The sequence below is a fragment of the Dromiciops gliroides genome, chromosome 1 (assembly GCF_019393635.1).
Source record: "Dromiciops gliroides isolate mDroGli1 chromosome 1, mDroGli1.pri, whole genome shotgun sequence".
Taxonomy (NCBI): Eukaryota; Metazoa; Chordata; class Mammalia; order Microbiotheria; family Microbiotheriidae; genus Dromiciops; species Dromiciops gliroides.
In genome coordinates, this window is record NC_057861.1 from 400,841,890 (window position 1) to 400,866,486 (window position 24,597).

Below are 24,597 nucleotides of genomic sequence, written 5' to 3' on the forward strand. Positions count from 1 at the left end.
AAGATTTGGCAACTAAGATGATGGTGATTCAGGCATGGTTCTAAGGCCATGAAACTAGAAGATTAAAAATATGGTGCCTTCCTTGACAGGATTATTTGGGGGGAAGGTAGTTTTGTTTTAGGTATTGTGGAAATTTATTTTGATTTGGGGACCCTGCCTTTGGGCTGAGATTAAAAAGCCTTAGGCTTGGGGCAACTAGGTGACGCAGTGGATAGAGCATCAGTCCTGGATTCAGGAGGACCTGAGTTCAAATCTGACCTCAGACACTTGACTCTTACTAGCTGTGTGACCCTGGGCAAGTCACTTAACCCCAATTGCCTCACTTAAAAAAAAAAAAACCTTAGACTCTCAGGGTTTTTTCTGTGTGAGAGGAGCTAGGGCCCCTCCCCCTCCGCTTCACCTTGGGGGGAGGGGAGCTCTGAGCCAGGCTAAGCTAAGCCCCCAGGACATGGTGTTGCCCGTGCTCACAGCAGGGAGGCGCATGAAAACCCTCAGAGATGCTGGGGTTTGCTTCACCCACTTATCCCCCCAGCTCGGCCCTGGGAGCACAGGGCTCGACCGGCCCTGGGGGCAGTGAGTCCCGGATTTCACCTGAGAGAGAGAGTTAATGAAAAGGGGCACTAGAGATGCTGAGGGAGGCAGATGTATGGAGGTTGAGAGAGGCCGGAAGATTAAGAGAACAGGTTGGTCAGCACAGAGGAGGCGGAGAAAAAGCTACCCTGGGGGAAACACAGGTGGACACCAGAGGACTAAGAGAATGCAAGGAGAAGCAGGTCTGAGGGAGAGAAACACAGGGGTTCAGTGAAGCAGTACAGAGGGAAAAGTTAGGCGTAAGTGGGGTCGACAAAGTGAAAGGGGCTTGGAGTTAGAAGAAAGGAACTGAGAAGTGAAAGGGCAGGGAAGCTGGAGTGAAGGAGAAAAAGAGTGAAAGTTGGAGAAAGCTGGAGCATACCCTAAGGCAAGAGGCGGCAAAGGCCCTTATTATAGTAAAATCAGACTGGTTGTATAATTTGCATTTCTTAACCCTTATCGCTTACATTGATTTTTATAAATAAATTCTGCTTTGATTATTTAATTAAGAGGCTTCTTAATCATTTGCTTATCAATTTGGGAGGAGCAAGTGTGGTGGAACTTTATAAACCACCCATATTAAATTAATAGCAGTCAGATAGCCAGAAAGTCAAAAATCCCCAGATTAGTCCCCCCAAATTAGGCCTAGTTAGTTTAAAATATTTTTACATCTGAATGGTGACTGCGGCAGGACTTACGGCCCAATTATAATTTTTCTTATAGATATAACTTTTCATATAAGTACCATTACATAATTTTTTCAGATAGGATTAGTTCATTTTTTTTACAGCATGTTAAGCTTAAGATGTCTCTGAAGCATCTAGTTGTAGATGTCCCTTAGGCCCTAGCTTCTTAAACTGTGGGTCAACCCATATGAAATTGCGTAACTTAATGTGGAGGTTGAGAAAAATTTGGTAACAGTAAAAGGTTGTGTATACCTATTTTATATACCTACATATCCGGGGTCACGTAAAAAATTCTTGGGTATAAAGGGGTCACAAGTGGAAAAAGCTTAAGAAGGCCTGCCTTAGGCAATTGGTGATGTAGGACCAGAGCTCAGGGAGACAAATGTGGTGGCCAAGGAAGTTGGAGGACTAGGGTGGGTCCAGGGCAGTATAAGGCTTTAAGAGCTAAACAGAGTTTATCTTTTGTCTTAGAGGCAATAGGGAGTCAGTGAATTTAGTTGAGTAGGGGAGTCACATGGTCTGATCTTCATTGAGGTAAAATTCCCTTGGCAGTATTGTTTAGGAAGGACTGGAGTGCTGAGACATGGGGCAGGAGCTGAAATGAGGACTGCTGGAAGGTGATGAAGTGGGGTGGTGTTGGGTAAGAGGGAAGAGAAGATGTCATGCAGGTAGAAATGGCAAGATCTGTCAGCTGGTTGGATATATGAGGAGAGGGAGAGTTAGGAGTCAAGAATAATGCCCATTTGGGGGCAGCTAGGTGGCACAGATAGAGCACCGGCCCTGGATTCAGAAGGACCTGAGTTTAAATCTGGCCTCAGGCACTTGACACTTGCTAGCTGTGTGACCCTGGGCAAGTCACTTAACTCCCATTGCCCCTTGCCAAAAAAAAAAAAAAGAAAGAAAAAGAATAATGCCCATTTGAATTCAAGTTTCTGACTCTAGAACTAGTTCTTTTTTTACTGTATGAAGTTGCTAATGCAGCCCCTGGCAGCTAAGGAGGACACTGTGAGGGATGAGCAAGAAGAGGGCTCCAGCACACAGGCTACACACTGTTAAAGAATAGGACGTCGGTGGTAATGCAGCAACAGGGACAAAAAGGGAATGATCAGATGATAGGAGGGAAACCAAGACAGCTCCAACAGGTGGGGATGACTGTCCACAAGGAAGTGTGGGGGTTAGCAGTATCAGGTGCTGCCCGGGTGAAGAAGGGTGAGGATACCACCAGGTGTGCGATTAAAACATTGTTAGTTGTGTGCCTGATGTTGGACTGCCTTATCCTGTACCCACTAAAGGTTTTGTCTGTGGAGTATTTCATATTGGTGTTTTGGGTTTTTTTGAAATCATACATTTTTAAGTGTCAACTGCTTGAATCAGGAGACAATTTCTTGGTTGTTTCTTCTGGGTTTTTTTTTTTTTAAGTGCAGTGGAAAGGGACAAGATAGCAAGAATTAAACTGTAAATCACTGGAGGATCCAGTGTATAACACATTAGTGACTTTTTTAAAAGGTGCCTCAACACCAGAGGTTCATACAGTGTCATTTTTCTCCTTAGTCTGTCCATCAGTTGCTCCCTCCCACTTATCGAGATGTTTGGTTGGAATGGAGTGAAGCAGAAAAGAAAAAGGAAGAACTGAATAAAATGGAAACCAATAAGCCTCGAGATCATTTTATTGCCAAACTACTTAATAAACTGAAGCAGCAACAGCAGCAACAGCAACAAGAGTGTGAAAATAAAAAAGATATTTCTGATGATCCTGAGGAATCCTGGGAAAATTTAGTTACTGATGAAGATTTTACTGCCCTCTCTCTGGAAACTTCCAACACAGAAGATTTAGAACCTGTCAGAAACCTTTTTAGAAAGTTGCAAAGCACCCCCAAATATCAGAAGCTATTAAAGGAGAGGCAGCAATTACCTGTGTTCAAGCACAGGAATTCAATCGTTGAAACTCTCAAAAGACATCGAGTAGTGGTTGTGGCTGGTGAGACGGGAAGTGGCAAAAGCACCCAAGTGCCCCATTTTCTTTTAGAGGACTTACTGCTCAATGAATGGGGATCAGGGAAATGTAACATCGTGTGCACACAACCCCGAAGAATCTCGGCAGTGAGTTTAGCAACTAGAGTGTGTGAAGAATTGGGTTGTGAAAATGGACCTGGTGGAAAGGTAAGAGATGCTGCCTTCTTTTCAGTACCTACTTTTTTCCTAGGAGCTTGATGAATCTTATTACCTAAACTTATTCATTACTTCATTCAATAAACAATTATTAAGCCCCGAAGCATTGAGCTAAGTGTTAGAGTCATACGAAAATTAGATAAGACATGGTCTCATGGAGTTTTAAGTCTGTTAGGTGGATAAGACAGCTTTTGGTGATTCCATGGGGCAGCTGGATGGTGCAGTGGTTAGAGCAGTGGGCTTGGAGTCAGGAAGACCAAATCCAGCCCCAGACACTCCTAGTTGTGTGATCCTGGGCAAGTCACTTAACTACTCTCTGACTTAGTTTGCTCAGCTTGAAATAGGGATAGTAATAGCAAGATTGTTTTGAGGATCAAATGAGATATTTTTAAAATGCTTAGCATAGTGCCTCGCATACAGTGAACTTATTTCCTTCCTTCTTTACTTCCCTCCCTCCTTCCTTCCAAATCATTTGTTCATACATTTCTTAATCTAGACAAAACAATAAATGTTACTGTCCTCAATATACTACCAAAGCAGCTGGATTATATTATTGATGGAGTGCTAGACTTTGAGTGAAGAAGACCTGAATCTGAATCCCGCCTCAGACACCTACAAACTGAGTGATCTTATATAAGATCACTCAGCTGTTAGGTTTTCTCACCCTCAGGTTGCTCATCACTACCTCACAGAGTTGTTTTGAGTTCAGCAGAGATATCACATACAAAATTCTTTGCAAACTTTAAAGCACTATAGAAATGTTAGCTATTCTATATCTCAGAGTCAAAAGTCATCTAGCCTGACCTGAAACTTTATGGACATCCTCTCTCTCTGATGATCCCAGTCATATAAAGTCATTCAGCCTTTTCTTGAAGACTTCCGATGTTGAGGAGCTCACTTCCTCCAGAGGTAACACATTCTACTTCTGGGGAGCTTTAATTACTAAGAAGTTTTCCTTTATATCAAAGGCTTCCCCTTCCCTTCATTTTTTCCTCTATTTTCTAGAGCCAGCAGAACATATCTGAACATTCTCTATATGAGACTTTGAAATATTTGAAGGCTGGTTTTATGACCCTACAAGTCTTCCCTTCTCTAGGCTGTTGCCCTAATTACTTCAGTTGATCCCCAGGAGATGTGATCTCTATCACTCCCCTCTGAGGATGTTAATAGCTTGTCAACATCTTTCCTAAAATGAAGCACCCAGGATTCTCCAAATAATATTACAATTCTCACTTGCCAGGGGGAGGGGGGAAAGCCACGTTCCTTTTAAGTAATGCTTAAGTATACAAATAAACGAGTTCCTAAAAATAAAATACAAATGTTGTTCATTCATTCAGTTGTGTCCAACCTTCATGACACCATGGATCATAGCATGCCAGGCCCTTCCACCTCTTCCACAATCTTCCGAAATCTGTCCCAGCTCATCCTCGTTGCTTCCATGACACTATCTTTCCATCTCATCCTCTGCTGTCCCCTTTTCCTTTTGCTTTCAGTCTTTCCCAACATCATGGTCTTTTCCAGTGACTCCAGTCTTCTCAATATGTGGCCAAAGTATGTAAGCTTCTGCTTCAGTATTTGTCCATCCAAAGAGTAGTCTGAATTTCTTAAGTATTGACTGATTTGATCTCCTTGCTGTCCAAGGGATTCTCAAAAGTTTTCTCCAGCACCACAATTCAAAAAACATTAATTCTGTGGTACTCAGCTTTCCTTACAATTCAACTTTCACAGCCATACATGACTATCAGAAAAACCATGGCTTTGCCCATACAGACCTTTGCTGGCGAGGTGATATCTCTGGTTTTTAGCATGCTGTCCAGATTTGCCATACCTTTCCTTCATTTTTCTTGTTCTTTTTTTTTTTAAGTGAGGCAGTTGGGGTTAAGTGACTTGCCCAGGATCACACAGCTAGTAAGTGTTAAGTGTCTGAGGCCGGATTTGAACTCAGGTACTCCTGACTCCAGGGCCAGTGCTCTATCCACTGCGCCACCTAGCTGCCCCCATACCTTTCCTTCCAAAGAGCAAACATCTTTTAATTTCAGGGCTGCAGTCACCTTCTGCAGTGATCTTAGATATTAGATCATAAATCTACCCTACTTAACCTTTCCCTTAATTTATCTCCCAGACTAGTAAATGGAAGAAGCTTCTGGTTTTCTAGATAGAGCTTTTATTGTATGGTAGTCACAAGGTGATGTTGATTAGAAGGATAGGAAAGTAGAAATACAATACAAATCGTCTTAAGTCTAGGCTTAGTCTATATTCCGTATAAAACTCACCAAAAGCGGAAGGCCACCTTTGGGGCGGGAGACCGAGTCAACCGAGAGCCGGGCCGAGTCAAACTCCAGTCCGCGTCTGTCTGTGCAGCACAGCCAGGAGCCCAAGGATATAAAATCTGACATTTACTTCCATTTCTTTCCCCTCTATTTGCTAGGAAGTGATGGGATCAGTTGCCATGATCTTAATTTTTTTAGTGTTAAGCTTCAAGCCAGCTTTTACATTAAAAATAAAATGCAAGTGGATAGAGCACCGGCCCTGGAGTCAGGAGTACCTGAGTTCAAATCCGGCCTCAGACACTTAACACTTACTAGTTGTGTGACCCTGGGCAAGTCACTTAACCCCAATTGCCTCACTAAAAAAGAAAAAAGAAATAAATAATAAAAAAAATAAAATGCAGGGAGCAGCTAGGTGGCACAGTGGATAGAGCACCAGCCCTGGAGTCAGGAGTACCTGAGTTCAAATCCGGCCTCAGACACTTAACACTTACTAGCTGTGTGACCCTGAGCAAGTCACTTAACCCCAATTGCCTCACCAAAAAATAAAATAAAATAAAATAAAATAAAATGCAAAATGTTGTGGGCACATAAATACGGTCTTTCTTAACTTCCAATTTTGTGTATCTCTTTTCGGTATAATGTGCTTTCAAACAGACTTTAAGTATTTTCCCAAAAAAGGAAAAGTTCAAAGGAAGATGTGGGCTACTTTAAATGTAGTTGTCCTTCATTATATGGCAGTTTAGTATACAGAATTTTGTTTTAAGATAACTTCAAGGGTGCAGCTAGGTGGCACAGTGGATAAAGCACTGGCCTTGGATTCAGGAGGACCTGAGTTCAAATTTGACCTCGTACACTTGACACTTGCTAGCTGTGTGACCCTGGGCAAGTCACTTAACCCCCATTGCCCCGCCCCCCGCAAAATAAAAGATAACTTCAAAATTAGAAAAAAAATTTTGTATTCTTTCTGTTAGTCATATCAATTCAATGGGTGGAAAAGGGTTGGGTCCTAGCATCTCAAGGGATCTGAATGGATTGCTCTTTTGTTTAGGACCATATGAACATGTCTCCAGTTTCATATGATGGTATGGGGTTTAAAATACTGAAATTTATTATTGAACCTTCACTAGAATAAATATCTATTCCCAGAGGCAACATGGCATGATGAATAGAGAGCTGTCCTTAAAGTCAAAAAGACTTTGGTTGGAGTTCTGCCACTGACCCTATTGACTGACCCAGAATGTGTGATACCAAGCAAAACACTTAACCTCTCCGTACCCCAGGCAATTCTCTAAGACTTTAAGTTGCCAAACCTTTGCTGGTCTGCATTGGCAGAGGTGATTTGCTCACCTTGCATTCCCTATACCAGTGAAATAACAAGTCCTGTAAAATCAATCAATAAAGTTGTTCAGTAAATAAAGAAATGTGCCTTAATTATTCCTAACTTATTCTAAAATATATCAGATCCCTGCTATGAGAAACTAATCACAATGTTATATTCCCCCAGAATTCCTTATGTGGGTATCAAATTCGAATGGAGTCTAGAGCTAGTGATGCCACTAGGTTACTCTATTGTACTACAGGGGTTCTGCTAAGAAAACTACAGGAAGATGGGCTTCTGACAAATGTGTCTCATGTTATTGTAGATGAGGTAAGTAATTCTCTATTCTTATTTAAGCAAGATGGAAGTTCTGAAAATGAATATACTTTAAAATATCCCCACTTCAGTTTGTTGTAGAATCATTAGTCAATATATAAAATTGTCATTGCACAAAATCTAAAATATTTTATCAGAAAGTCATTTGTCCCATTTCTTAGGAGAACTTTAAGGGAAGAACATATGTTAGCTCCTTGCACAGTATATTTCTTCTCCCTGCCACTTCTGGTACTCAAATTCAGTATATGGATTTTTGAATTTCCTTAAAAAGGAATAAATTTGAGGGGTGGGGAAAGTTAATGGATATTTGCTTCATATAGATTTATTTTGCATTTCCTTTAAATAGCTAATTCCTCTGCCTCATTTAGTTTAAATTTTTCACTTTACCAGCTACTTTTCAAGATCACATTATGTAAATCATATTATGTAAAGTACATGCCACCTGTATTTACAAAACTTCTTACATAATATATTTGGTTTATTATAGTCCAACAGACTATATCACTATGTAATCTAAGACCCACATGTAATCATAAATTATTGAATATATGAAGACTTTTTCTGATATATTTTCTTTGACTCAAAGTATTTCTGAGAATCTTGTTAATTCATTAAATTCTAAAAGCAATAATAGTGGGCAATTCATTAATTTTGAGAATTGGATACAATTCACAAGCTGCTGGATTAAATGATAACTATTTGAAGAGGAAAGACTCAAAATTGAGATATGTAGTATTTTAATTTAATACTGATAGTTTCAGCATTGAGATTAGGAAGAAATATGTGTATAACTTTAGTTTTTGATATGTTTTGCCTAAGGAGTTATTCCTTATTTTCCTTACTATAAATATAATAAGAGTTAATCTATTATAGTATTACTAAAGGGAAAGCACTTATAATAAGGAACATTCCAATTTGTGATCACTGTTGGGAATCTCATTGGTTGTAATGCCTCTTAGATTTCAAATAGAATCAATTTTTTTGTTCCTCTAACTATAGGTTCATGAAAGAAGTGTCCAGTCAGACTTTCTACTAATTATCTTGAAGGAGATTTTGCAGAAACGTTCAGATCTACATTTGATTTTAATGAGTGCTACTGTAGACAGTGAAAAGTTTTCTACATATTTCACACACTGCCCTATTCTCAGAATTTCAGGAAGAAGTTATCCTGTTGAGGTAAAATGTTTATTTCTGTTGTATATATACACAGAGACAAGTTTCTACCAGGGAGTTTTCTTTAGAGGTGATGCCCTATAGTTTTTGTCCATAGTTATCCCTAATATTAGAAGTCTGATTTCCTATCCTGGCTCACTAGACTCAGTGACTTAAGTTTGCCTGTAATTTAGGGGATGAGAAGAGTAGAAGGAAGTAGCATGGCAAACTTGTTAAAGTTCTGAGCTTCATATAGACTAGCAGCACAGAATTCTACCTCCAGAACCTTTTGCCATTGCAACTTGAACGGACTTAGGGCTGGCTACCTTATAGCAGCCATGTCCCTCTGTGTATTTCCCTGAAATATTTATAATATTTATATCTACTGTTCATGTTTATATTCAGTTCTCCTTGTAAAGATTGTCCTTACTGTTTATTTTAACCAGTTTTTCCCACTTAAAAACATATTTTGGGGTATAGGATATACAGTATCATTTTCCGTAAGACCTGAATTCCCTAAGACCTGTGGATTTGAACCCAAATAAAAAGGAAGTTATCATAGTTAATAGATGGGAAGTTTTGCTTCATGAGGTCATCTTTCCCAGGTGGTACTGGAGAATTGATCATATAATGCAAAATATGAGAAGGAAATAATGATGTATTCCCTTTCTATTCCCTAAACACTGTAGGTTTTTCACCTTGAAGATGTAGTGGAAGAAACAGGCTTTGTACTGGAGAAGGACTCAGAATATTGTCAGAAATTTCTGGAAGAGGAAGAGGAAATAACTATTAATGTAACAAGCAAAGCTGGAGGAATTAAAAAGTATCAGGTTAAAAAAACAACCATTTTCATTCTTAAAAAGTAACTTTGCTACCATTATTACAATGCTTGATCAGATGCAGCATTTCACAGAAGTTTTTAAATTGTGTAATTGATACTTTGAATGAGGGACTTAAAGTAAAAAGAAAAGAAATGGTGTAGGATCCTAGATTCATTATCTCAAAATCTCTGACCTCCATTGATTGGTAGATAAAAAGAATCAGGGGGCAGATAGGTAGTGCAGTGGCTAGAGCACAGGCCCTGGAGTCAGGAGGCCCTGAGTTTAAATCCATCCTCAGACACTTGATACTTACTAGCTGTGTGACCCTGGGCAAGTCACTTAACCCCAATTGTCTCACACACACACAAAAAAAATAATAATAATAAAAAGAATCAGAATCTTATACTTAGTAGCCTCTTATCTTCATGAATAGAGAATAGACTGTGCAAGTACAGGTTGTTTATAGGAGAGAGGGCCAAGGGGTATCTCTCTAAATTACATAATAAAGGGCAACATTGACAGTCTTTGGTTGATGATATTGCTGCTTTGGGTTGGTTCTGGATTTTTTGTGGGGGTTTTTTGTTGTTGTTGTTATTGTTGTTGTTTTGGTTGCCCTATTATGTTGGTGCCTCTTTAATATAGCAATTATTTCAAAACTTTGTCATTAGTTATAAAAATAGGATTGAGGCACCTTTTATCATTTTCAAGGATTCTTAACTAAAAAAAAAATCAGACCACTTAAATAGTGTTTTTGCCTAAAAGCAACCTGAAACAACAGTGAACAGTAACTGAGAAATTAATGAAGATGATGAACATGGAATATAACATTCATTTGATAATTTTTCTTAAAAAAACACTTTCGGTTTTATATTAAAACCAATTAAGATAAAGAGATAGTAAAGTTGAGTACCATAAAACTCTTCCTGTCCAAAGTACCTTTTATGCTCAGTGTACATCTTCAATTTAGTAGCCAGGACATGTGCCACTTTGAAAGATCTTTAACTAAAGCAAAAATGTTACAGAGCAAAATTAAATGGGCATAGGATAAAATCTTTTCTCCCAACTTCTGAGGTTGAAAACTATAGAAGTCTTCAAATTATACATGTTTTCTTGAAATTTGATCAATATCTAAAGAGCTTTAATAAAAAGGTTCTGAGAAGAAAGGGAGTAAATTGGTAAAGACTTCATAATCTGAGTATTTTTCTCAGTCTAGGTATTTTTCATTTGCTCCAAGATAATTAATGGGATTTTCCACATCACTTTTTGAGGGCTAGATTAAACTGAATTAAGAGTTTCTCACTTCTGCATTAGAGAATCCTTTGAAATGCTGTGAGATCTATGGTCTTGGAGAAGGAAAGTGGGTAAATATGGTGTTGGGTATGATCAGTAAACTTTGAGTCAAAAGACCTGGTCAGGGCCTTTGTCCTAGCACATAGTAGGCTTTTAACAAATAATTCTTGAATGAATAAAATAAATGAGATTTAGCTATGTCGTTTGCTAGCTTTTGGACCTTTGACATTTAACCTTGGTTATAAAATGATTGTGAATATACTTAGGGAAATATACTGAGGGAAATGTTTTATAAACTCTAAAGCGCTATATCTTAAGTGGGCTTTTTTAATATATAGCTTTATATATTGTGATAATTTAGAATATCTAGTTCAATTTGAGCTGGGGAAAAAATTGGCAAATATTTCTTACTTCCAAATAACTCTGGTTTTATCTATCCTTTTTTAGGAATACATACCAGTACAGACTGGTGCTTGTGTTGATATAAATCCTTACTACCAAAAATATAGCAACCGAACTCAGCATGCAGTGCTCTACATGAATCCCCATAAAATCAACCTGGATCTCATTTTGGAGCTGCTTGCATTCCTAGGTAAATTTTTAGTTTCTTAGACTTTCTCAGATACATGTTTCTGATATTTCTTTCAGTTGGTTATATTTTCTTACAGTTGATGAAGGGATGCCTGCTTGGAGGCATACTCATTTCTTGTTTTTGATTGCTATTTCTTTATGTAATGTGAAACAGATAGAAGTCCTCAGTTCAGGAATGTAGAAGGAGCAGTATTGATTTTTTTACCTGGACTTGCTCACATTCAACAGTTGTATGACCTTCTATCAAATGACAGGAGATTTTATTCTAAAGAGAGGTAATGTAAAATCTTTTTTACTCTTAAGAGTTTTTAGAATGAATAATTTTTTTTTGAATATGGAGAGTTTTCAGTCATGAATCTGGTTTTTAGAAGTTTATTCAGAGTTAAATTTCAGTTCTGCTCTGTTTTTAAGCATTTTTATCTCTTGTCAATTCTCAAGCATCCACATTAGATAGTGAATATTTTAAACAATATTTTTACTCAGCCCTGTTAAGTTGCGGTTCTACCTTGTTAATATGGTTCTCAGACTCTCCTGGGTTTCAGTATTTCTTAGTACCTATGAGGATCTGGAGGGAGTCCTCCATGGTGGTGACCTGTACAGGGAGCCATCACTGGACAGGACAGTACCCTGCTAAGACTGCAGCTCAAGATAATGTTTAATCAGTAATGGATTATATTTGTTTACATTTCATCTGTTACTGCAACATTTCAACCCTTAACAGAGCTTGCTTTCACAGTTTAGCACCTTTGAGAGAAATGCCTTGAAAAATGTCTATCGCATCCATGATGCATTTAAACTCTTCTTTAAAGGAATCCTCCATAGCTCATCCTATTGCCTTTAGAACCTGATTCCTTTTTTATTGAAAAGACTGAAAAATTATAAATCAACAGCTTTCTTTTAAAAATATAAAACATCATTTTATTTTTCTTTCCAAAACTGTTATTTGCAGCTATTAATTTGTTTATATTTTAATTATTCTGATAAAAAATTGTTTATACTAAAAGTTGCCTGCTGTTGATAGAGATCTTTAAACTTTTGAAGGACTGTCATGGGGAAGAAGGATTACATGAGGGCAGAACGAGGAGTTTGGGATGGAAAGTACAAAAGGCATATTTGGGTTTGATATAAAGAAAGGGCAGGGGACTGCCAACCAACTCTGGAGATGTAGCCAGCCTCACTAAAGGTCTTGAGTGAAGACTGAATGGAGATTGTGGGGAGTGGTGAAATAGAAGGCCTCAGAGGGCCTTCCAGCTGTGAGATTCTTTGATTTTCTTTTGTAAGCAAATTTAGTCATTTTAAAAAATGCTATTTCAGGAATGGTAGTGTTGCCTAACAGCCTTATAATTTTAACTTTCAGATATAAATTGATAGCACTGCATTCTATTCTTTCAACCCAAGATCAAGCAGCGGCATTCACAATTCCACCTCCAGGGATCAGAAAGGTAAAATTCAGTACACAAAACTCAAATGGGTTTCACTTTAGAACATTTCATTAATGAATTCCAAGCTTCTCTATCTCATATCATCATGAAAAACATATAAGTGCCTACTGGTGAATATAAATATGCCAGGTCTTCTCCCAATTAACTTCAATATAACTTGACAATAGTCTTGAAGTTTAAAATTCTAGACAGCAGCATCATAGGCAGCAATACTTCTATACTTCAAAGCATCCTGTTTCTCAGTTGGGTGAACAAGGAAAAGAATTCACAGAATAAGGACTTACGTCCCATTCATGGAGGGACTGTCCACATCTGTTAAGAACACAAATCTGTTGAAGTCTGTTGATTTATTGCTCAATGTTGTTATATAATGTATTTTTTTTTATTTTCAGATTGTTTTAGCAACAAATATTGCAGAGACAGGCATCACCATTCCAGATGTTGTGTTTGTGATTGATACTGGCAGGACAAAAGAAAATAAGTAAGTTTTTAAAAACATAATTGTAATTGGGAGTTCAAAGAGTGGTAAAGAAAAGTTTATACTTTTTTTTAAGAAGCTGTACATAATTTTAAAACTCAGTTTTAGATACAGTCTTCTTTTTCTATTATTCATATATGGAAATCTTAATATTAGTGAAGTTCATGATTTTTAAAAATGTAGAGATGACAACTGTCATAAATTTAGATACTCTCTCAAAAAAAAAATCAAAGCAACCCATAACCCTAATTATTGATTAGCTTGACACCATGTTAATTGCTTCAACTAGCTGCCTCTGAAAGAAAAAGAAAGAAAAAACACAAAAACATTTGATTTTTAAGAACTTTTAGCCCCACTTGTGCAAGTTCAGAATCACTGTCCCATTAGTTTCCCTACTACTCTAACCTATTAAAGAAGGAAGCCTAAGGATACTTGGCTGCAGAATCCCTAGATTCCAGCTCTAATCAGTTGCCTTTCCTCCACACATTACACCTCTCTAGTTTTTTTGTACCTCTGAAAAAGCAAATTATACTTTGTCCAGCCATGAACAATATTTGTTTGGGTTCACTTTATTTAGATAAAAATACATAACTCACCCACAATCTGTAGAAAGAACTACATAGTTGTATAAAATATTGTACAAAATGATTCACATGAAGAACACAGACTGGGCACTGCAGGTCTGAGCTACGCTGGCATCTCTGGGTGGGATGAAGGCTGTATTAGTGGCACCCCAACTTTAGGCTGTGATAGGATTTGTTTACACTGTTAATGACACTTACTGCAAAGTGGCTTCTCAAATCATACTTTCCAAATATTTTTTTGAGACTGGATACTTTCAGAGCTTAAATGTAATTAGTGAGGTAAATTTAATGAGATTTCTTTAATTTTTCTATAAATATTAATGTTTATTTCAACTTGAGTATCAGATTTTAAACTAAATGGGCCCATTATCTACTTGAAATTTTTTTTTTCAGATACCATGAAAGCAGTCAAATGAGTTCACTAGTAGAAACTTTTGTGAGTAAAGCTAGTGCCCTGCAGCGTCAAGGAAGAGCTGGACGGGTTCGAGATGGATTCTGCTTCAGATTATATACAAGGGAAAGGTATGATTTAATATTAGCCAGAAAGATAAAGTAAATTTAGGATAGAATTTTTTCCCCTAATTTTCTATGAAATATCTAACGTTAATGTATCTTTTTAGATTTGAAGGTTTTATGGACTATTCAGTTCCAGAAATCTTGCGTGTACCTTTAGAAGAGTTATGCCTTCATATTATGGTAATCACGAGGGAACCCTAAATTCAATTATTTGTGAACCACCTCCTTCCTTGAAGATCTAGTTCTTTTAAGTACAATTTTTCCAGATTTCTCAATGTTTTGTTCTCAATCTGAGATCCAGTGCCTTCTAAGAAATGGCCAAGCCATATCTTAGACTTACTTTGTTAAAGGACTACCTTGACCCCTTGATAGAAAGGTTTCTGGATCTATCAGAATTAACAGAGTGAAGAAATGAAGAAAACATAGGGATTGAATGTTGCCCCACAATTTTTTTTTTTTTTTTTTAGTGAGGCAATTGGGGTTAAGTGACTTGCCCAGGGTCACACAGTTAGTAAGTGTGAAGTGTCTGAGGCCAGATTTGAACTCAGGTACTCTTGACTCCAGGGCCAGTGCTCTATCCACTGCGCCACCTAGCTGTCCCTGATTGCCCCAAATTTTAAGAGAAGAAATAGGGTCTACTTCATATCTTTGTAATTTGTTTCTTACATTTTTAAACATTTAATAGTGAATTGCAAGATAACTTATGACAATATTCTTTCTAAATTTATTGGGGAAAAGGAGTTAATCTAGGTGTAGTGGAAAGAATTGACTTGGAGTCAGAAAGATTTGGGTTTAAGTCTCACCCTGTCATACACATTAGCAGTGTGACAATGAGCTAGTCACTTGAGGAAATTTCTTATTTATAAATTGGGAATGACAGTACCTATCTCAGAGGGTTATTATGAGCATCAAATGAGATGATGTATGTAAAGTGCTATATAAATGTCAGCCATTATTATTCTCTCCTGTCTACAGAAATGTAATCTTGGTTCTCCTGAAGATTTCCTCTCCAAAGCTTTAGATCCCCCTCAACCTCAGGTAATCAGCAATGCAATGAATTTACTCCGAAAGATTGGAGCCTGCGAACTAAGTGAGCCTAAACTGACTCCACTGGGCCAACATCTTGCAGCATTACCAGTGAACGTCAAGATTGGAAAGATGCTCATTTTTGGTGCTATCTTTGGCTGCTTAGATCCTGTGGTAAGCTAAGAATGTTACGTCATTAACTTAAATGTCATTTTGATTGGAGAATTGGCATTAACTGTTGACATTTTTTAATGAAGTGATTATTTTAAAAAATTTTACCTGAGTGCAATGCTGGGATATCCCATTCTAGTGCCTCTTTGTGGTAAGGAGATCTGACTCTGGGTTCTCAAAGGCCAGAGCATAAACTCTACCAAGTCCTACCAAGCTGGAAAGACTTTGAGTATGGGCCTAGTCACGGCTTGTCTGTCTTTCAGCCAAGAACTAGCTTAGTTAAGGTCAGAAGGCATCATTGCCGTAATAATAATGGTTACTTAAATTAATTTTTTTTTTCTATCAGCAGAAATGCATCTCTTCTTCCAGCCCCCCTTTCCCCAGTTGAGAATGAAAGAAAAAACTCAACCCCTATTACAAACTTGTATAGTCAAGCAAAACAACTTTCCTCATTAGTCATGTAGGCGTGTAGGCGTTAGATTCTGTATTCTAAGGCTTTCGTCTCTATCAGGAAGTGATTTTAGCACTAGTGCTCTAGAATTATGTTTAATAATCCTATTGATCAGAGTTTCTGAGTCTTTTGTCAGTGTTGTCTTTTAAATTTTTCCTGGTTCTGTTCACTTGACTCTGCATCATTTCATACATGGTTTCTCTGAAACCATCTTCCTCATTTCTTACAGCTCAATAGTATTCTCTCACATTTCTGTGTCACAAAGCCATTGCCTAGATGGTAGGCTCCCCCTCAGATTCTTAAAAAGAGGTATGAATATTCATGCACATCCTTAATTAGAGTTTGTTTTGTTTAGAATTAATCTCTTTAATCTTCTCTCCCTGTAAATCTTCCTTTCTCCCCTTTCCCTCTGTTTCCTTGTTGAGTACTGAGTGCATTCTTCCTCTTTTGACCAGTACAGATGAAAGTAAGGTTCAAGTTCTCCCTTTTCTCTTTTTTTGGTAGACCCCTACTTGTATGCCCCAATTAGGAGAGATAATTTTCCCTAATCTTTTCCTCTCCTCCTCTGCCCCCACCAGTGTTTTCCTTTTCCCATTTTTCCATGCTTTTAAGAGCAAGTGATGTTTTCCACCACTATAATTCATGAGGACTTTCCACTGAGTAGTTGAAGGTTTGTGCTCTGCACTGGTAGAGAATATATCCATGCCAACAAAATATCATATCCTTGATATATTCACCATTAATCCATATATTTTATATACACATATAATTATATAATAATATATACATACATTTTGTGTCTGTGTGTATATGTGTATGCATAAAGTTATGCAGTATGGCATAGATAGTTGGGGGACTTTAAAGACTTTTGATGAGTTGCATACGTGTAACCTATATCTGATTGCTTACTGCCTTGGGGGGGTGATAAAATTTAGAATTCAAAACTTTAAATAAAAATGGGGTTTTTTAAAAGACTCTTGATGATGGTATACCCAAGATAGCCAGGCTGAAATATTTGTGTATTTTTGTAGTTCTTTTGTCCAGTGTTCTTTCCCTTATCCCTGCTGCCTCTGATCCAAAAATCAAGGTTACAGTTCTATCTTTCCCTCTGGCTTTATAGAATTATGTAAGTGCCTTATTGTTTCCTATGCTGTTTCTTTTCTGTTGTTGAAGATAATTAGATAACTCTCGCCTTACCACTTGGAAGTCTTACAGGATAATGTTAGAGAATCTGAAATAAAATGTTCCATAAAGTAGTACATAAATGATCACTTAAATTTTTATCACAAGTTGGCTGCCTTTTCTGACAGTTACAAAATGTATATAGTTCAGTGTTGAAAAGAACAATGTACAGTTTATAATTTTTTTTCAACTTAATATTGTCCTTGTGCTTCTTTGATCATAAAGTAATTTTCTGTTTTTTATTTATAGGCCACATTGGCTGCAGTTATGACAGAGAAGTCTCCTTTTACCACACCAATTGGTAGAAAAGATGAAGCGGATCTTGCGAAATCAACTTTGGCTCTGGCAAATTCAGACCACTTGACCATCTATAGTGCATATCTAGGGTAAAAAACAATTAACTATTATATGTTAAGCTTTGAGTTTTGGTTTTGGGGGTTTTTTTGTGTGTGTGTTTGTTTTTAGTGAGGCAATTGGGGTTAAGTGACTTGCCCAGGGTCACACAGCTAGTAAGTGTTAAGTGTCTGAGGCTGGATACTCAGGTACTCCTGAATCCAGGGCCGGTGCTCTATCTTCTGCGCCACCTAGCTGCCCCTAAGCTTTGGTTTTAGTGGTTTCCTTTTGATACTCATTTCAAAAGCTCATCAACATTTCTACTTCATTTTTATTATAAAGAAATAGCAGAATGTTTTAGGAATTAGTATTTTTGTATCTTTTCCAAAAAATTTATCAAACTGTCAATAAGCATTTATAAATAAACACGTGCTGTATTTGAGGAACTTCAAAGCACTGGAAATACAAAGACAAAAGTGAAACAGTCCTTGCTTTCAAAGAGCTTCTGTTCTGCCTAAGGAGACTGCATGGACACATAGAAGTAGATACAAAATGTGATGGGGAGATTACAGAAGAGCTTCAGAGAGAAGGTAGTGAGTCTTAAAGGACACTTGGGGCTCCAAGAGGCCGTAGAGATAAGGAAGGCGAGCATTCCAGGAACGGGGGAGCCCGTGCAAAGGAGCAGGGCCAGGAACATCGAGAGGTCGGCCAGATTGACTGGACCTTAGGGTGTGAGGCAGGATGTAGTGTGGGATGGGGCTAGAAAGGTGAGGAAGAGTTAGATTGTGAAGGACTTTCAATGCCAAAATGAGGAATTGAGATTTACCCCTAGAGTCTATAGGAAGACACTTGGACTTTATTGAGTAGGAGTCACACCTGTGTTTTAGGAATATCCCTGTGGAGGATGGATTGTAAGGGGTGAAACCTAAGCAGAGACCAGTGAGAGACACTATTGTAATCGTCCAGGTGAGAGGCAATATGGGCCTCCACAAAGGAAGTAGCCACATGAGTTCAGAGAAGGGGACAAATACAAGTGATGTCAGAGGTCGAAGTGACAAGATCTGGCAGCTTTTTAGATGTGCAGGTGAGAGAGCATGTGAGGAGCCAAAGAGGGCACTGAGGTTGAGACCTCGGGTGACTGTAAGGACATGTTGATGATACCCTAGAAAGTAAAAGGGAAGTCCAGAAGCAGAAATGTAGCAGGTGTTTTCTTACTTTTAAAAAAGTAATTCAATACAGATCTTGCAAGATTTTATCTATGTAAAAAAGTCTGTACTTTCCAGTGATAACCTTTGCCTCTTGGCCAGCACCAACAAATTGTGAGTCTCTTTTTTAAATAAGATTTAATTGATCTTCAATAGCTGCCTAATGGTTGATACCTCTTAAATTCTGATAATATTTCTCTAGATGGAAAAAGGCTCGACAGGAAGGGGGGTATCGTTCTGAAATGGCTTACTGCAGAAGGAACTTTCTTAACAGAACAGCACTGTTAACTCTAGAGGTAAGACAAGTCCAGCATTTAGTAACAGAAATTAATTTTCTTTGGTTATTTGAAAATATATTGTAAAGGTTTATAATTCTTTTTTTTCTTTTTCCTCCCAAATAAGAGTTTTCATGAAGGGTTGGTGGTAACAGATGAGATTCATTTGTCATCTCTATGCAGATGGTTCCCAGATTGAGATAGAGAGCACCCCCAAAGTCTAAGGACGGTTTTAAGCTTTACCAGTTTAAGGCTTAAACGTGCACTAAATCTTGCTGGGACACTAGGTCTGGCCAGCCGCAGTCTCTCTTTTGAGCTTCAGTCTGTCTTTACAAACTTAACATGTTCGAACAAAAATTTTCTCTTCCCCACCCCCAGACCTTCCTCTCTTCCCAGCTGTTACAGTTGAGAATACTGCCCTTCTCCCAGTCAACTGGGCTCTCAGCTTTCTAGCATAGCCATGATACAATTGGTAGTCCAGTGTTGTTGTTTTTCGCTTCACCTCATCTCTCCTTTCACATGGCCATCCCCACTGTGGAGACAGACCCCGGCCCCCCTCACTGCTCAGAGGTGACTAGAACCTTCCCCTTGATCTTCCTTCCTCAGACCCTCCCCCTCCCTTCAGTTGCCAAGGCTATCTTCCTAATACACCGGTCTTTCCAATCCTCAACAATCTCCAGTGGCTCCCTTTTCCTTCCAAGATCAAATAGCAATGTTTTTTGACATTTAAAGCACTTCGCAACATTGCATTTCTGTTGACTTACACACTTGAATGCCCACCACATACTTTATTATCCAGCATCATGGCCTCCTTGCTAATCCTCATGTACCACTCTTTATTTCTTGATTCCATGTCTTTTCACTGCCTGTGCCTGGAATTCTCCCAGATCCCACCTTTTGGAAGAAGCCCATCTTGCACAACTACCACCACCACCACCCACACACACACACACACACACACACACACACACACACACACACACACCCCAAATCCCTTCCCTAAAAGTTTACTGTCTTTAACACTGTATCTCTCCTGAGTATAAGTAATTGTATGCATATTGGTTCCCTGTTAGAATGTGAGCTTCTTGAGGGTAGGGACCTTGATTTTGCCTTTCTTTGTATCCCCAGCATTTAACACATAGTAAGCACTTAATAAATGCTTCTTGACTGAAAAGGCCTCAAATACATAATTCCTCTTACCTTTTTCACTTCCCATTCAGTCCTTTTGTTCAAATTATTAAGGGGACAGTGACGGTCACTCAGATTAAGTATAGCAAATGAAAATAAATGTCTAGGTATATTTTTGTTGTTTTATATTGTAGAGATGTTTGTTTTGCAGAAATGCTCATCTTCTTTGGAAAATGAGGGTGACTCATTTTAATTCTTAAGATACCAGTATTAAAATCTTCCCCTGCTTTAGCAATGGGTCCAATCAGTCAAGTGGACAATTTTTGTGATCCCCTTTTTACAAATAAGATAACACCAGTGTAAATCAGTACTTCCCTTGTTAAATAAATAGTGTAAGCTTAATATGAGGCTGTGTTTTTGTTTTTGTTTTGTTTTTCTGTTTTTGTTGCAAACCAATTGCAGGATGTAAAGCAGGAATTGATAAAGCTAGTCAAGGCAGCAGGATTTGCATCTTCTACAACCTCTAATGGCTGGGATGTAAACAGAGCCACCCAGAACCTCTCCCTTCAGGAAATAGCCCTTCTTAAAGCTGTTCTGACTGCTGGGCTTTATGACAGTGTGGGGAAGATTATCTACACAACATCTATAGATATCACAGAGAAATTGGCCTGCATTGTAGAGACAGCCCAAGGCAAAGCCCAGGTTCACCCGTCTTCTGTGAACAGAGACCTTCAAGTTTATGGATGGCTGTTATACCAGGAGAAGGTAAACTGGTCTTTATATTTGGAAACCAAGTTCCACTACAAAGAAAATTCTCTAGAAAATATTCCTGTCAATATCAGATATCCTGTTGGACATTTCACCTGTTAATTGGCTTTTCCAACTTGCTTTTTTTTCCCTTCTATTTTGATTTCAAGTCTTGGTTACAAGGGGTGGTGGGTGGTCCACTGGGTAGGGGAAGGAGAGGGTTATATTCAGAAATAAAGTTGGTACAAAAACAAAAGATTATCATTAAAGTAAAGGGTTTTTTAAACATTAGTATCTGAAATTGGACAGCTAGATGTCACAATGGATAGAGTGATGGGCCTGGAATCTGGAAGACTCATCTTCCTGAGTTCAAATCTGGCCTTAGGCACTTCCTTACTCTGTGACCCTTGGCAAGTCACTTAACCCTGTTTGCCTCAGTTTCCTCATCTGTAAAATAAGCTGGAGAAGGAAATGGCAGACCATTCCAGTATCTTTGCTAAGAAAAGCGAAAATGGGGTCATAAAGAGTCAGACACAACTGAAACAACTGAACAAAATCTGATATTATGAAACTGTAATAACTACCTCCTCTTGAATTGAACCATTCATATTCATTTGTATCTGAAATGGAATGAAATAAATTATTGTAAAACAATAAAATGCTTTGGTTTTTTATTTAGAAGTAGAAAAGTTGCATTTTAGATTATTAACCCTTCCTTCGTGATTATAATGAGAGTTAACTGAAAAGTAGACATTTTCTAATAAATATGTCAGTTCTCTGAGTGTACTTGGACTGGCCCAGAGAAGTCAACTGACTAATAAAAGAAAAAGTAGATTTTAGATAACGAGATTCCCAAATTATTGATATATCCTAAAGCTTTCCATAGTCGTTTGGCTTCTGCCCACAGGTGCTTATGCCACACTATGTTACTGCTAACAAACTTTGATATTGCAGTATACTATTTTAGCTGAATCATTTGTTTCATTTTAAGTAGAGCTATTAACCTTTTCACTTGTAGTTGTTTTTTCCTAAGTAGCTATTCCAGTTCTAAGTTACTATTTTCATTGGTCTGGTATTTTGAAGATTGTTTTCTGTTTCATAGATATGTATTTTCTTTGGCAATCTGAGAGAGAAAGAAAACATGTTACAGTACGACAGAATCTTTCATCTCTTACTAAAGAAATCCTTCACATTGGTTTCATGACCTCTCAAGTAACAGTGAAAATCTCTGCTATGCAGCACCCAGAAATCACCACATTCAAGTGTTTAAACACTGTTTATTTTTGTTTTGTTTTGGGGTTTTTTTGTTGTTTGGTTTTTGGTTTTTGGTGAGGCACTTGGGGATAAGTGACTTGCCCAGGGTCACACAGCTAGTAAGTGTTAAGTGTCTGAGGCCGGATTTGAACTCAGGTCCTCCTGAATCCAGGGCCAGTGCTCTATCCACTGCGCCACCTAGCTTCCCCAACACTGTATATTTTTTGGAAAATAGTGGGGAGCGGGGCAAAAGTTTGGAAGCCAGAAACTCTGAATTTTTATCATTTGAGTTCAGATGTTACTATTGCCATTGAGTCATTTAATTTCATTTGGATTTTCCTTATAATGTTGTCTTGCAGTGAATTCTGTATTTTTAATAGAAATATAGGACTGAGATGTTGTGATATTCATGTTTAAAATGCTCTTAATAAAGGCTGGAATTTTTGTCATTGTTACTTTAAAGCTACTAATAAATCACGGATAGAAAAGAGAACGGGCAGACATTTGCCTTTGTACATTCTAGGCCAGTTCACATGATAATAGAAAGAGGACTTTAAAAGCAAAACAGATTTTTAATTCTTGCTCTTTTGTGGGGGGAGGGTGAGGCAATTGAGGTTAAGTGATTTACTCAAGGTCACACAGCTAGTAAGTATCAAGTGTCTGAGGTCGGATTTGAACTCAGGTCCTCCTGAATACAGGGCCGGTGCTCTATGCATTGCGCCACCTAGCTGCCCCAATTCTTGCTTTTAAAAATATCTGACCATTAAGGTGTTTCTACTCTGTGTTGCAGGTGAGGTATGCCAAGGTGTATTTGAGAGAAACCACTCTCATCAGCCCCTTTCCAATTTTGCTTTTTGGGGGTGATATAGAAGTGCAGCATCGGGAGCGTCTTCTCTCCGTGGATGGCTGGATACACTTTCAGGTAGACGAACTGACGTACATAGTTTTTTTTTTTTTAAGTTACATGGAAGTTTTCAGCTTTTGCTACCCTTAAGATAACTTTAAAATAGAATTTAAAAGTTTAAAATAGAATTTCTTCTCCCACATAATTAAACTATATGAACAGTGTTGTATTTTATATTTTTTAAATCCATAGACTTTTCAAAAATAGCCTTTGCTAAATTTGAAAATTGCATCAAGCATATTCCACATAGTGTTGCCCTGACCTACATCCTTTTGCAATAAATCGACCATAGAATTTAGAACCAGAAAGGATAGACATTGTCCAGTCCAAACCTTTCACGTATAAATGGGAAAACTGAGACCCATAGGGGTCTCAGTGATTGACCAGGGTCACAAAGAGAATAAGTCTGAACCAGGGTTGGAATCCATGTCATTCCAGCTCCACGTGTGGTGCTTTTTTACTACATCACAGGCATGACACCTGTCACTAATACATTCTAGGAAAACCCTATCAGAATTTTGAAAAAAACCAGTCACCATGCAGTCATAGTCTGGCTGTGAGGCCAACCATCCCTCAGGTTCCCATAACATTATTTTGTCTGATGCCATGATTTTGTAGGACCAGCTATTTAGATTAAGTGGAATATGCCAGCTCCCTTTAGTAGTGAAATTTCATGTCCACCACTGGGTGTACCTTCACTCATTCCCCTCTACTCACTGGTCAAGTTGGGGAGCTGGAATATTTCCTGCCTCCCATTACCATTCTTGGCTTCTCTCTCTACCACCATCTTTCAGTAACCTCTTATCTTTTGAGTTTCACATCATCTGCATCTACCACCCAATTAAAATCCTGGTAGCTGTTGTCAGCAGACCTCTGCTTCATTCCCCTAATTGACTCACAGTCTTTCTCTGCCTCCAACCCTTATACTGGGCTCCTTCTGTATAGGTAATGATGCCCCTTCAAGCACCCCAACTTCTGGTCCATAAACTCACCCTTGTCCCTTGCCTTCCTCCACCCCACCTCATACCCCTCCCCCCCCCAAAAAAGATGCTCACGCCCTTGGTTTTGCCATTCCCCATAGTAGCACCACCTCTATTTTCTCTCTCTTTCTCTCGCTCTTTTTTTTTTTTTTTTTTTTTTTGCTGGACAATGAGGGTTAAGTGACTTGCCCAGGGTCACACAACTAGTGTCAAGTGAGGCCAAATTTGAACTTAGGTCTTCCTGAATCCAGGGCTGGTGCTTTATCCACTGTACCACCTAGCTGCCCCCAGACCACCTCTAATTTCATGAATTCCGACGTTCCATATTCTGAACACAGACTTTTAGCTTTTAACCCAGCTCTTCATCTACACTGTGACCTCTGATCTCTTGACCCCTCAGTTCTCTCAGACCATCCCCCTATACAAGGTGCAGCTGAAGACTCTGTGCTGATCCTCTCTTTCACTTGGTCACTTTTTCACTTTCCGGGGGTCAGTTACCACCTCCATGTAGATGACTCTCACATCCAGTACTTGTTTAAGCTTATATCCCACATCTATATCTTCTTTTGGATATTTCAAACTGTGTGATTGATTGGCATCTTAAACTTAACGTGCCTAAAACAAAACTTTTTATTTGTCCCATCTCACCCCTCTCCCCTCCATCACTCTTCTGATCTCCCTTATTCCTGTCCAAGATACTGTTCCTCCAGGCTCTGAG

The 24,597-nt window shown here is 38.4% G+C and overlaps 1 protein-coding gene across 1 annotated transcript in view; it reads left to right on the top strand.

Moving 5' to 3' along the window:
* Window positions 1–24,597, top strand: part of DHX29 (DExH-box helicase 29) — a 61,198-nt gene that overhangs the window by 31,914 nt on the left and 4,687 nt on the right. The window contains exons 11-25 of the mRNA XM_043976882.1: window positions 2,808–3,416; window positions 7,200–7,343; window positions 8,349–8,525; window positions 9,191–9,331; window positions 11,060–11,204; window positions 11,358–11,478; window positions 12,561–12,645; window positions 13,038–13,126; window positions 14,101–14,229; window positions 14,328–14,403; window positions 15,199–15,423; window positions 17,303–17,439; window positions 18,794–18,887; window positions 20,457–20,759; window positions 22,786–22,917. Of these exons, the coding sequence (XP_043832817.1) occupies window positions 2,808–3,416; window positions 7,200–7,343; window positions 8,349–8,525; window positions 9,191–9,331; window positions 11,060–11,204; window positions 11,358–11,478; window positions 12,561–12,645; window positions 13,038–13,126; window positions 14,101–14,229; window positions 14,328–14,403; window positions 15,199–15,423; window positions 17,303–17,439; window positions 18,794–18,887; window positions 20,457–20,759; window positions 22,786–22,917 (2,607 nt within the window). The remainder of the gene's footprint in view (window positions 1–2,807; window positions 3,417–7,199; window positions 7,344–8,348; window positions 8,526–9,190; window positions 9,332–11,059; window positions 11,205–11,357; window positions 11,479–12,560; window positions 12,646–13,037; window positions 13,127–14,100; window positions 14,230–14,327; window positions 14,404–15,198; window positions 15,424–17,302; window positions 17,440–18,793; window positions 18,888–20,456; window positions 20,760–22,785; window positions 22,918–24,597) is intronic.